Source organism: Anolis sagrei, chromosome 3, assembly GCF_037176765.1.
Source record: "Anolis sagrei isolate rAnoSag1 chromosome 3, rAnoSag1.mat, whole genome shotgun sequence".
Lineage (NCBI taxonomy): Eukaryota > Metazoa > Chordata > Lepidosauria > Squamata > Dactyloidae > Anolis > Anolis sagrei.
The window spans coordinates 148189811-148203974 of record NC_090023.1 but is presented as its reverse complement, the minus strand read 5'-3'; the positions used below and the strand labels follow the sequence as shown (position 1 = coordinate 148203974).

General features: G+C 38.5%; 1 protein-coding gene across 25 annotated transcripts in view; it reads left to right on the top strand.

Moving 5' to 3' along the window:
- Positions 1 to 14164, top strand: part of CAMK2G (calcium/calmodulin dependent protein kinase II gamma) — a 168099-nt gene that overhangs the window by 66667 nt on the left and 87268 nt on the right. For all 25 annotated transcript variants that reach the window (XM_060769146.2, XM_060769144.2, XM_060769141.2 and 22 more), the window contains exon 3: positions 8946 to 9005. In XM_060769146.2, the coding sequence (XP_060625129.2) occupies positions 8946 to 9005 (60 nt within the window). The remainder of the gene's footprint in view (positions 1 to 8945; positions 9006 to 14164) is intronic.

Here is a 14164-nt window from a genome sequence, read left to right as displayed (position 1 = left end):
ATTAGGATTTGACAAGAAAAGTGGTGTTTCATATTATTTCTTCTCCAAAGGTAGTAATGAAACCTTTCTTAGGAGTCACTCACAAGGCATTCATTGAGAGGACTAACAAATGAACTACGTTAAGTAGGGAAATGCTATGTCTTGTGTGTAGGCAAGCTTTCCCATGCACAGTGTATTACAGTAGAAATGTGATAATGCTGTGTCTGCACTTGACCAGAAATGTCTGTCTCTTCACCTGAAGTTCCTTGAACTTGTCCTCAATTTCTTTTGAGATTGATAACTTTTTCTTGTGCCTTTCTATTTTACATACCTTAAGCTTGTGGAAAGAGGAGATAGCCAAGATAGATGGCTTTCCCTGTCCTTTTCTTGAGCCATTCTTGCATTCTTCTCTTCCTTTCCACATGACAGCTGATTAGGCACACTGACCTTTTTCATCATATCTCTTTATTTGTATTACATAAATGTTCCTGGTTGACAGTTCAGAGGTCTGCTCGGGTTTGCAGATGGCTACTTGCTTTATATATGTCTGAAAATATTCTGCCCTAGGCTTCATCCCATCCTTCCTAAAAAAAATAAATACCAGTGTGATTTTTTTGTGGTTAAACTTGAGACATTGAGAACTGGGATTTGTTTCTGCCTCAAGGTGTGAATTGTTACCACTATGACCAAACGTTTACCATTGCATTTCCTTTGGAAAATGCAAATTCATGGAAGATTAATTTCCTCCTCTTTTCTCTGGTGTGGTTATAAGGCAAACGTCAGAGAGACTCTAAGTCTAACTTTTGTTTTTTTTGTATTTTAATATGTATTTTATGGAAATATGTTTTAATATGTGTATTCTACAGAGTGTTTTTAAATGATTATGTGTTTGGGTTATGTGTTTTAACAATGTAAACCGCCTCGAGCTGTGAGGAAAGGCGATTAAGAAATAAAATTATTATTATTATTATTATTATTATTATTATTATTATTTCAAATGTCCAAATTGTAAATAGCTTAATATTAATCCTTAGTTGCTGAAACACTTTAGATCATGCAGTGTGGGTTTTTTTCTTCAAATTGTGGTGTGATATAGGCATAGCAAAGATATGTTCTTATTTGGGCATTATGTTTGGGTTTGGACTGCACAGCAAGCTGTGGTTAACCTAATGCAAAAATGAAATTTTCAAAGCTTCCTATGTTGATGCTGAAGGAGATGAGAAAATGGCAGAGGTTGCTGCAGCTCATTATCCTAACATTAAACTATGATTTAATATTACAACAAAACAATTCTTATGCTTACCAGATTTCTTACTCTGCACTTGTATGCATAGTGATGATATACTATGCATATGTAAGCAGCCTTGAGTCTTTCTTGGGGTAGAGAAAGGCAGGGCATAAATAGGGTAAATAAATAAATACATTTATCAAATTAGATGCTTGAGTGACAAGGGAACGTTGAATAAAGTCCTCATATATTCCATGACAGAACACTAGTGGCATTCATCAACCCACCCACCACATTTGCTATTTGGTTCCTTAATGTTTGGGTTACTACCTGCTCTTGTTCATCACTATGTGTATAGGTTTTTTTGCTTATGGGAAACTGCTTCATGTGTCCTCTTCTCAAAGCAGCATTTGCACAAACACATTGTAGGACTGAGTTGCACATCCCTGGAGCACATAGCATTTTGTCTCACATACGATCCCTAATGAAAAAAGGTGAGAGTGTGTATCTCGTTGCATGGATCCCTCCAACTGGCATAGGAGCTAGGGTGAAGAACTCACCTCCTCATTTGAACTAAAATCCGAAGCATGCTGTCTCAAAGGCTGGCATGGAAGGGGAATCTCAAGTAGATGGCTTGAGTTCATTTAAAAGTCTATAATTGCAAGGCATTCTGATGGTCACATGAGCTTTTGGAATAAGCCTTTGGATTGATGGTCTGCCTGCATTTCAAGTGAGTCAGTGGTGGGGATCCCAAAACCATTTTTACCTGACCTTTTACTGGGCTTCGTGGCTTATGCCATGGTGTTCCGGGAGGAGTCCCATGCACCCAGAGTGAGCTTGAATTCTTTGCTTTGTGCTTGTCTGCCTGTTTTGTTGCCCTGGAGACAGAACAGCGTGGAATTCTTTCCCCCTGAACAAAAATAGTTTCCTGTACCTTGTGACTGGAGTGCTTTCCTTCTTGGTTTGCCGCCAACTGTGTGTCTATGTGGAGGGGGATGCATCTAGATGAGGCAGGTTTCAGTAAGCTAGGGGTCATGGCTTCTTGTAAGCTGTGCATGTGGTATCACCACACTGCCCTGCATCTTCTGCCTCCAAGAGGGTGTAAGGTTTCCTGGAGCAATTGCTCTTGATTTACACCCCCTGGGGCACTTCACAGGTTATGTCATGTCTTCTGAAGCTGTGAGCTGGTCAGCTGTCCATCTTGGCTGGATGAACAGCACATGGTAAACTCCTATCTTCTTCATCCCTGTCCAGTGTGCCTGATCAGCTGCTTACTTCCCTGTATTGTTGCCCTAAGGAACAAGTTCACTAGAGGCATGTGGGTATCATGAACCTTATTTTTAAATCTTGGGAGGCTGAGAATACCAGTCTCCTAAGCAGACATTATTTGCAAAATTTTGGACATAGGAGACAGAGGTAACGGCCTTCTAGTAAAAGAAGGGTGTGGTTCAGCTCAGCGCCTGGTTTCTTGCCTAGGTTTTCGTCCATGAAAATTCTTAGAAATTTCTCCCTTAGCTAATTTTGAAAAGCTGTTAATATTGCAATCAGGTGGGAGATGTTGCTATTAAAGACGCATGTATGTCATGTGTATCCATTTCACAGAGATTTATATTACATTGCATTCTTGGATTTTTTAGAAAAAGAAGTTTCCTTTCATGGTTGTAGTGATGTATGCATGGAAGAGACTGGGCATCCTTCAGTCCCTAATCTATAACTTGTCTCCTTATTCCCAATTTGATATGTGTGTGGAACTTTGAAATGCAACCAAGTAATTAAGACAAGTTTTTACAGATCAGGATCCCCAAGCAACATTTTAAGGGTATTGCCATAGTTGGGAATGCTTTCCCTGATAAGCTACAAAGCTACACAAATTGCACATCCTTATGTCCAGCAGAATGTTATCTGAGAGATGCTGCTAATTTCCATCCGACTGGAAGTCAGGGAAACACCAAGTATATCAGCCTCAGCAGATATGGCAGAAATAGCACAGAAAGAGTAAGAAACTGTGCTCCCCAAAACAAGCTTCCAGTATTCCCCGCTTATACAATTTTATCTCTACGGCAGTGGTTCTCAACCTGTGGGTCCCCAGATGTCTTGACCTTCAACTCCCAGAAATTCTAACAGTTAGTAAACTGGCTAGGATTTCTGGGAGTTGTACGCCAAAACACCTGGGGACCCACAGGTTGAGAACCACTGGCCTAGAGGGAGTGTCCCCTGCAAGACTTCATTGACTTCCTTTTCACCTCAAGATATTTGTATGTGCCAGGGCACTGTCAAGTGTGTCAATTTCCACTAGCCATAAAAAAGTCCAATCAATCCTGTGCACTTAAGAAGCAAACATTGAAGGCAGCATACATAAAGAAATGAGTAGATGATGAGTGATAATTCTGCCCTGTACTACCTCAGACTGCAAATGTAATAGAAACAGTAGTTTTTAGCACAGAAAGTTTCTTGCATGTACAAAACTGAAAGAGAAGAGATGAAAACTATTCCAGTCTTCTTTTTGAAGGATCAGTTTTACATTGTTTTATATATGGCAGTATTCTGTTTTGGAGTAGTCATTTTTAAATATATATATATATATGTTGGGTTGTATAAGTAGCGTATAACTGTCTCCATTATATTACAGCAGTATTAAAAAAATAAAATCAGTACATACATGTAAAGGGGCTTATATACTTTTCTGGTACAGCTCAATTTCTACTCCTTTCTAATTCCATCACAGTCTCCTTACTTACGCCTTTCTCCTTATTTTCTCTCTCTCTCTCTCCCCCCCCCCCCCCCCTTCCCTCTCTTCCCCTCATTCTCTGGGGACATTTGTTAATCAGTTTTGGCTTTTATTCTACTTGCTGGATCATGGAAATGGTCTGATTTAGTTCTTTGAATTTTCACTGGAGTAGTGTCAAACATTATTTTGTCACCTAAATCTGGATGATATATACATTCACTTTGCACCTATATTTATACCCTATGTACAATTATTCCTCTGTTTGCATGGGCTGACACTTGTGGTTTTGATTATTTGCAAGCTTGTACATTGTCTCAGCCTCCTGAAGATGGGACAGCCCTGACTTCAGGAGGTGAGCAGAAGGGCTGATCAGGAGGCAGGTGGGACACATGTTTCTCTTTCACAGGATACCTCCCTTTCTTTGCTCAGGCAAAATAGATACTCAGTAGCATGCAGGAAGAAGAGGAGTCAGCCCTACACACCACTTAGTGTGTGCCATGAATGTGTTTTTTCCACACAAAGGAAGGGGGATAGTGGGGTCAACAGAAACACGTGGCATACAAGAAGAGAAAAGAGAACAAGATGATGATGATGATGATGATGATGATGATGATGATGATGATATAATGAATTCATTACCCACCTTTCCCTGTAACTCAGGGCAGGGTACAACATTATTAAACCAAGAGATAAAACACTATTAAGAGCTATACAACAAGATACATAGAGTTCAAATATAAGTTAAAATCCACTAATAAAATGCAGATTAAATTTCACAGCTTTAAATTGATTGGGTCTGCTGGGTATCTGATGTTGCTGGTGCCCATGGGACTGATTCCTCCTTCTCTTCCTGTGTGCAAGATGTGAAACTCTTTCATTTCCGTGTGTTCCTGTAGAGAGGACAAAACCGCTACAATGCTCTGTTTGATTACTTAAGGATTTGCCCGTATTCTTTTGGGAAATATTAGTGGTGAAAATAGGCTGGGGTGAGGACTTGAAAGCAAAATGTGAATTTGGGGAAGATTAGTTAAGGAACACATGGCTTTTTGATGCTCAAATGCGGTCTGCAGGATTTGCAGCATGCTTATTTTGTTTTATTTACAGTATTTCAATTGCATGTCATGTTGTAAGATATAGTATGAGAGAGTTAGAAGGAGGCTCATGAGCCATCAAGTCCAATCAAGATCTCTTAAAATAAAATCAATTAGAACAGTTTAAAATAAAAATTACAAAAAAACCACATTCAAACTACATGACAATTTGGGGAAATGATGACCCCCCCTACATCGAAACCAAAGGCCTTTCAAAGTCATAGATTCTTGGGCAAATTACAGATCAGGGCATAGGCTCAAAACTACTGGTGCAGTAAATGTGTTTGCAGGCTATCTCTCTAAAGGTTTTAACAGGCATTGCCACTGTGCTTGCCATTGGCAAGATGTGAAATTCCCCAGAGTCAGTGCTAGCTGGGTAGAAAAGTTGTATCCTTTGCTGACTTTCAAGTCTTGTTTTCACCTTGCCTGATGATCATCATCTTCTCTTTTTGGCTGCTGTTAGAAAGGGACATGATCACTGAGTTGACAAATCAATTTTTCTGTCTGCTTCTTGGTGACTAGAAAGGGCCCTCTGGCATCTTCCCCTTGCCTGCCTTCCCCCTTTTCATGTCACATTTTTCAGGGTTATGGAGAAGCTGATGCCTCAATGCGTTTTCTCCTTAATCCAGATGACAACCCTGTTGGAACTGACATTGCTTTTCTGTTGCAATGAATGTCCTTCTTAGACTATAAAGACAACTGGCAGCATTTCTTCTCCCTCCCCCATGTTGCCAGTCCACAGAAAGACTGTAGGGATGGCTGATCGTGCTTTACCTTTATGTTCTGTGTATCTCATCAAAACAGGAGAGTTCTTTGCTTTTGGTAATTAATCCTGCCTCCTTTTGTGAATATCTCCTTCTCCTTTACATCTCATGTGAAATGTTTTGCACCGGGAAGCTTCAACTTCACTTTAAAACAATTCACTGAACTGTATTATCTGGTTGTTTATTCTAAGTTTGGTATTAGTGCCTGGGAATTTTAAAGATAAGTGTTTGTATACAGATTTATTAAACCTAAAAATCATTCATAGCTCCAAATTATTTTGTGATTGGCACCCTTGATTCAGAGGAACATCTTGAAACAATCTTTTGAAACAGAGGAATATCCTGAGACAGGAATTACTAGCATGTATATATTTAGAACACACACCTTAAGGGGAAATGATCTCAGGCATGTACAATATATAAGTGTTGCCAGGATGTCTGACATAAAGGAGTCTTATGCCATATAAATATTGTATTTCACAGTGTAATACTCACCCTGAGTCCCTTTGAGGGGAGAGAAATATAAATTATTATTATTATTATTATTATTAAAGTTACACCCCCATTTTGGGGGTGCATAAATTGGTATTTTTAGCATTCATTGCATAATAGTTGCACCCTAAGTTCATTCACCCACTTTTGCCCCTTTAGAGTTACAGGGCTTCACTAGGCTGCCAGTCAAGTGAAGCCCCATAGTTCCAATGAAAGGAGAAAGGTGTGCAGGGGAATGCAACTCCAAGGAGGCAGACGTGTTGGGTGAAACCTTACCCCCTTTCCAGGTATGGGGCTACACTCGGTTGGCTACCATGTGAAGCCCCATAGCTGGAATCACCACTGCATAATAGTTGTATCCTTGCTTTTCACTCAAAAAAGAAAGGAAGTGTGACTATTATGTGATGAAATATGATAATACATTTTCACACACAAACAATATTATGTTTTTATTTTATTTTTAAAAACCTATGTTCTTTACCAGTATCATTTAAATATATTTGCTCTATATAGAAGGGCCATAAAAGTGACATAAACAGTATAAAACAGCAGTAGATGTAATAAAATTAATGAAAGGGGTGGTGGTCCAAATTTGATGCTCTACCATGGGAAAGCTGAAGAAACCAGGACTGCCTGTATTTTAGCTAGTAGACCTGCTAAGTAGCTAGGCAGGATTCAATTTGGACAGTTGCTAATGGAACAGATAGATAAAGCTGGTCTTGTTCTGCAGATACACATATTAGATTTCTTCTGTGCTTTTTGATAATGTGTGCCTTTGAAGACGGTAGAATATGTCTGGCCATGGTTGCAAGGATGGCTTCTGTGACACTAATATGTTCTTCGCTGTGTAGGCTGCAAGTACATTTCTGAGGTTGGTTTAGATTGCTGAGACACTTTAAATCCTGAAGTGTTTTGGGTATGATTTACTTAAAATAGCCACTTTCATGAATGTTAGCTTTTTCAAACTGTAAGATTATCAAGGTAATCTCTAACTCACTTGCCACAAAAGGCAGTTCAGCTGGATAATGGGGAGATATGGCTCTTTCAGTAGCCAACACTCTGGAAAGAGTTTCCATCAGAGTTTCATTAGCCTCCTTCTTTGGAGATGTAGAAGAAACCTCTGAAGGCTGACCTGCTTCTCTTGCCTTCCTATTGAACTGTATTTTTAGCCATTAGCTTTAATTGTAAAGTTCATGTTTGTAACATGGAACTGGGTTGTCTCAATGTTTTGCATGTTTTACTGTGAGTGACACTCTTTTGGTGGGAGGGAGGATTTTTAAACTATTTCTGATTATGCTTTCTTGTTGGTTCTTATTTTCTCAGTGTATATCTCTAGGAGCCCCCGGTGGCACAGTGGGTTAAACCCCTGTGCCGGCAGGACTGAAGACCGACAGGTCGCAGGTTCAAATCCGGGGAGAGGCAGATGAGCTCCCTCTATCAGCTCCAGCTCCTCATGCAGGGACATGAAAGAAGCCTCCCACAAGGATGATAAAACATCAAATCATCCAGGCGTCCCCTGGGCAACGTCCTTGCAGACGGCCAATTCTCTCACACCAAAAGCGACTTGCAGTTTCTCAGGTTGCTCCTGACATGACAAAAAAAATGTATTTCTCTGTAGAAGAGCTGCACAAGAAAATATCTGTTTACTTTTTTAGTCTTTCCTCGAATCCTTCTTAGGTGTCATCTTGGTCTTTTGAACATTGGTAGAATGAGAAATTATAGTTAGATGCCAAATACAGGAGAGGAACGTAACCTCAAGACCCCCAGGAAAGTGGCAGCTAACCCTTAGGGATACCAGTGCTGCCTCCTGAATAGTCTTGATTTATTGTAAGCATAGTTTCCACCTCACCAAAACTCTTCCATCTTGTTAGATAAGGTAGGTTGAGAAAGCTGAGGAAGGCAAACTCTTATAATTAGGTAAATGTTTAAAATTGGTTCTTCCCAGTCAACCTTCAGCTATTCTAAACGGTTATAATATCTATGCAAATGTGAAATATTATCCTGAGTGATGACTAGAAGGTTGAACCTAAACTTACAAGGATTATTTTAGGTCATAGGTCCATTTAGGTCTGTATGGTTTGCTCAGGCAGAGAAGTGTTTTTTAATCCTGTTAGTGGAGCTGTGGATACAAGGGGTAAAGCTTGAGATCTTCCATATGCGTCTCTATGGACTTGGTAGGTCTGGATTCAAATTTGGTCTCAGTCATGACCATCTTCTCTGTGCCCAATCTCAGGCGAATAGTTTGTTGGAGCTGTAGCATAGTTGTGAGGAAGCTTTAAGTTATCAATGTTTTATGTATTGTATTGCCTTACTATTATTTCACTATTCTAGAAATCCATTTTGAGAGAGTGAGAGACAGAAGTTGAGAGTGATGGCTTTTCTAAAGCTACTGTAAGACTTATCTTTGAACCAGGGATTTCCTAATTCATAGCTTATGCACTTAGTCATTATGTAACAGTAGCTGTTGCAAGGTGGCAGCAGTTTCTATGTTACTGAGGTGAACTTTATTTGCAGTGTTTCCAGAAACAACATGTATTGCCGTTTTCATAATTTGCTGGTTTTTATTTGTGGTTGTTCTTTTATTGTATCTGTTATTTAGTTCAAAACAAGAATCCAGATCAGAGATTGTTAGCTAATCTTTTCTTTTCTTTTTTGCCCTCCAGATCACCAGAAGCTGGAACGTGAAGCTCGAATCTGTCGATTATTAAAACATCCAAATATTGGTGAGTACTAATACAACATGAATTATTATTATTATTAAATGGGAAACATAGGAGTGAATTAACCCCTCATACAAAATCAAGTCACAGGGAGAAGCTGGTAATACATTTATTATTGTTGTTATTTTATCGATTCTAATATAAACATCTCAAAAAACCAGATTTGCCGGTACTTTTGAATACATAGAAATACAGCTTTTCCCCCCTTTCAATGGTACTGAAATTAGTGTGAAATTGTGTCTTAGAAGTGATGAAATAAAGTATTATTATTATTCTAAGAAAGTAAAGCAGGATATTGTTATTATTACTTTTAAAAATACTATCCTTCTTTTAACTTTCTTAGAATATTATTATTGTTATTATTCTAATAAAGTTACACTCTTAGAATAGCACAGCTTAGCAAAGCAAGCTAAACCACTGTGCTGCAGAAAACTCCTGCCGATCAAAAGGTTGACAGTTAGATTCCGGGTCGGGGTGAGCATCCTCCATTAGCCCCAGCTCACCTGCCCACCTAGCAGGTCGAAAGCAGAAATGCGAGAATAGGTACCGCTTTTAGTGGGAAGATAATAAAGGCGTCCTTAAGGACATCAATTGGAGGAAAGCTCCTTGGCGTGAAAGATGGAGCGACAGCACCTCCCCATGGCTGAAGTTGAGCACAGACTCCAAGATGTCGGAAATAACATAGGAAAAACTGCTTTTTCTGTACGCTGCTCCAAGTCCCCTTCGGGGTGAGAAGGGTGGGATATAAATAAATAATCCAACATGCTGCCAAAGGCCATAAAGGCCATAAAGCTTGTTAAAGTTCTCTCTCTTGGACATAGTGAACAGATGTGTACTTCAGCTGCAGCAATCATGTTGTGGACTGTAGTTGTATGGATAGGGGGAGTACTTTGTGCAGAAGAAAAGTCTAGAAAGTCAATTTCTGAGAATAGAGTGTTTGCATCTGCCTTCCTTTTCAACACATATTCCATCAGAGAAAGTATACTGGCCCCTCTCTCTCCGCTCATAGGGCATGGTTTTTTAAATTGCCTTTCCAATACTGTATGTCGCAATAGAACCTATTTCTTACACACAGAGCCATTGATGCTCAGCACAAGCTCTTAAGCAGAGAGGACTTATGCCTTGACACATCATGCCTCAAATGTACTCTTGGATCCATCCCCATTCCGTCTCTTGGCTTTGCTCCCTGAGCATCCCTTTAAAGGCTGCATTCAAAAGATCCTGGTCTTTATGCAAAGTCCCAAGCTGCCAGCTCCCCACCCCTTTGACCACTCGCCTTGGAATGCAGCAGAGCTGATAATCTTTAGTTCTCTTCTCTAAATCCCCTTCTCTCTTGCTGGAGTGCCACTCACTCCAGATCTGGGTTTCCATGGTTTTCATCCTGTGAGCAGGTTTATTTCCTCTCACTCAGAGAAACAAGGAGAGGATATAACCACCCACTTGGAGGCTTTGATACGGGACTAAAATCTAGTGGCAAGATCGTGGGAACAACTTCCGATTGAATGGCGGCAGGAGAAATCTAAAGTTTCGTTCCTAACAAAACGGCTGTTTATCCGATCTGCTGAACAGCAGCAAAATTCTCTTCCCTTAAAGCATGTGGAAATTTGCCCATCATGTGCCCCTCATTGTAGGTCAGCTTTCAAAGCTCTGGAATGCAAAGAGAAAAGACTCATTTTTCTTTACTGAAAAAGACCACCTCAGTTTGAATACCCTTTCCAAGCTTTGCAAGATTAAACGGTCGGAGTTGTACTTCTGAAAGAAAAACACATTGAATTGCACTTCCTTGTTCATGACTGAGATAGAGTTTGGGAAATACTTTAAAATAAATAATAACAAATAATGATCTACCTATTATTCCTTTTTGCAGCAACCAAAGCAGTTACAGTTATTGTAATATCAGTTTTTTTGCAGTGTAACAATTTTAATTACTTTCATAGCTACATATATGTGACCTCACTAAATAGCAGAAGACAATCACTTTGCTTGTGCTGTTTCTCACGCTCTATTGTGAGTGTTTAGTCAACAGAAAGCTGAATAAGAGTAGGCTATGTCCCAAAAGCCAAGTGGTGTACAGTATTCCATTTAAAAAGAAAAGTAATGAAAAGCAGCCTTTTAATTACTGCTGAGAAATAAAACATTATAACCATTAATTGTAACAGCTCCAGCTGCTTTGTTCACCTTTGAACAATAACTTCCGTGTGAAGCGTTGCTAGAAATACGGTACTGTTCTTAATGCTTTTCTGAGTGAGGAAATATCTATTTTGGGTTTTTTTTTAGCTGTGTGACTAATTTTTGGATAAAGAGAATTGAGTTCTATGTCCAGTTTTGATCATCTGTCGAATTGCTCCAAAGCACCAGCCTAGAATCAGTAATTGAAATCTCTTTGCAAGGAAAGAGATTTGGGTCATATTTTAGAAGAATTCTTCTGACAACAACCACTGTTTAATAGTAGAATAGGCTGTCATGAGAAACAGTGGCATATTTGGTAAAGTTATATGATGTAGATGCCATATTTTGGGGTGCTTTGGTTGCAAATCCTATAGAATCATAGAATCAAAGAGTTGGAAGAGACCTCATGGGCCATCCAGTCCAACCCCCTGCCAAGAAGCAGGAATATTGCATTCAAATCACCCCTGACAAATGGCCATCCAGCCTCTGTTTAAAAGCTTCCAAAGAAGGAGCCTCCACCACACTCTGGGGAAGAGAGTTCCACTGCTGAATGGCTCTCACAGTCAGGAAGTTCTTCCTCATGTTGAACAAGAGGCTGATTAGATGACCTTTAAGGTCCCTTCTGACTTTTCCTCTTTATTCTAGGAAAATAAATGGGCTGAAGCAGGATTTTATGCTATCCGAGAGCAGTAATTTCCTCTCAGATTCTGTGCAACTGTTGCATTCAGTGTAAGCTGCAGTTACCATAAATAATTAGTTTACTAAGAAGAAAAATCAACAATCTTTCTTAAGATATCTTTTTTAGGCCCTATGAATCCAGTGATGCAGATTGTGCTGTGTTGTTGAGTGATGTCCAAACTTGTCAATGTTAGAGAAAGCACAACAAAACCTGAATGGCAGTCTTAAATTAGTAGTGTCAAGAAAAATGGTCTGCCTTAAATTAGAAAGATTCACCAAAGCACTGTTTTGGGTGAGGTTGGCAGAATGGCTCTGCATTTTTGATCAAAAATATCAACAGTTCGAATTCACATATTAAATTGAAATCCAAAAAAACTATAGTATATACTTTCCTAAACCCATTCCCTTCTTTAGAAAATAGTTAAAGTGTGTCTTAGTCTGGGCAGAAGCAGGTTAAAACAAGGTCTTTTCCTAACCCGTAGTCTTATTAGCGTCAACAAAGATAAGTACAGACTGATGTGATATATTCTCACAGCTGACACTTCCCTCTCAATATTTAATTATAAGAATATTCCATTAGCTTGAAACTGAGTAGAAGAATATTCTTGCTGTGTATTTTTTAAATTGTTGTCATTAGAATTTTATATCACAAAATTTCCAGAATATAGGATACACATTTTTAAAGCAAACACAGTGTCAAATACCAACTACACTGTCCAATTTTAAAATATTCTTTCTCTAGAAAAACTGTAAGTGGTCTCGTGTATGAAAATTTTCAGACTTAAGCTAAAAAAACCCTGATTTATGTTGAAACAATTTCTACCTTTTTCAAAGTTACCTTATAGAAGGCAAGGTGTAATAAATTCTTGAGGGAGAAGTCACCACTTGTGGATAATCACTGGTTCAGAGATATCGTGAACCAGTGATGATATTCTTACAGGCAAGGAAGAGGCAGAGACTTTTCATGAAATCAAAAGTTTACGAAAACGGCTGACAAAGATTGATGAATTAATTGAAGAGGACAAATTGATTAGGCTGATAAAAAGATAAATATGTGTCCAATTTCAATCAAAATTTGAGGTTTATTGATTATAATAATGATGGGGAGTCATTAATTGTGGGATTTATAAGCTAGTATGTTATCAAATGTAGAAGTATGATTATACAGTATTCCTTAAAGAGAAATAATAGCCTGATTTTTTAAAAAAAACATCAGACAGAGATTAGATTTTATGTTTGTTAGTCTTGTTTTAGTATGTATGTTTTGTGTGTATCTCTGTGTATTGGTTTATTTTCTGTGTTTTTGTGTTGTCATTTGTAATAGGTTTTTGGTTATATTGTAGTAGCATTAGTTAGAAAGTAGTTCAGTATTTTTTTTCTTAAAATTAACTAACTTTATAATTTGCTTATTCATTTTATTGTAGTTGGATTTTTCTCCCTTTCAGTTAAAATTAGTATTCAAAAATAAGTACTGGTGGCTGCTCTGGCTCTGAGAAGTGGCTCCATAAAGCCAACACAGTTTTAAGCTATGGCAGTAGCATCCAAGACCGTGCTTTGGGGACTGTGTGGCTCTTTAGATGTTATTGCACTGTAGCTCTCATCAGCCTTGGCTGACTTTTCCAACAATGAAGACAATGGGAGGTTTAGTGAAGTAACATCTGTAGGGCCACATGTTTCTATAGCATTGTCTACTCTGTTTTTCAGTTTGAAAACTAAAGTATCAAAACACTTTTTGTATGTTACACTTTCTTTCCCAGTGCTTTCTTCATACCACTTTCTCTGTTCCTTACGCAGTGTCTAAGAATTTGTAATACTGCACTTTTGAGTATCATAATATTGCTTTGTGTTGTCAAAATTGCAAAAGAGCATGCCTTTGATAATGAGAATGGTCATGAATGTATTTAGATTACTAGGCCTCTTCTCTAGCTGAGACAGTGTACAGAGAAAGCAGTGCTACCGTAGTTCCCTGGAAATAAGACAGTCTTATATTATTTTTTTCTCCAAAACACTAAATTCAGTTTCATTTTCAGGAGACATCTTATTTTTTCATGTATCCATGTTACTCATGTATTTTGTCTGTACTCCTATTCATTTGGCAATAGGTCTCAAGTTCATCTGTTTACATAGATGTTTAACTCACGTCCAAAGGCGCTCACTTGTGTATTTGCAAATATTAAATTGTTATTTATATTATCCCATATTTTAAGTATTAATGTCAATAATTTATGGAAGAAGAAAAAATGGAAATTTGGATATGAATGTTATGGGGAGAATAGACTTCCTCCCCACAAACCTTGAAGAAGAAGAGGATTAAG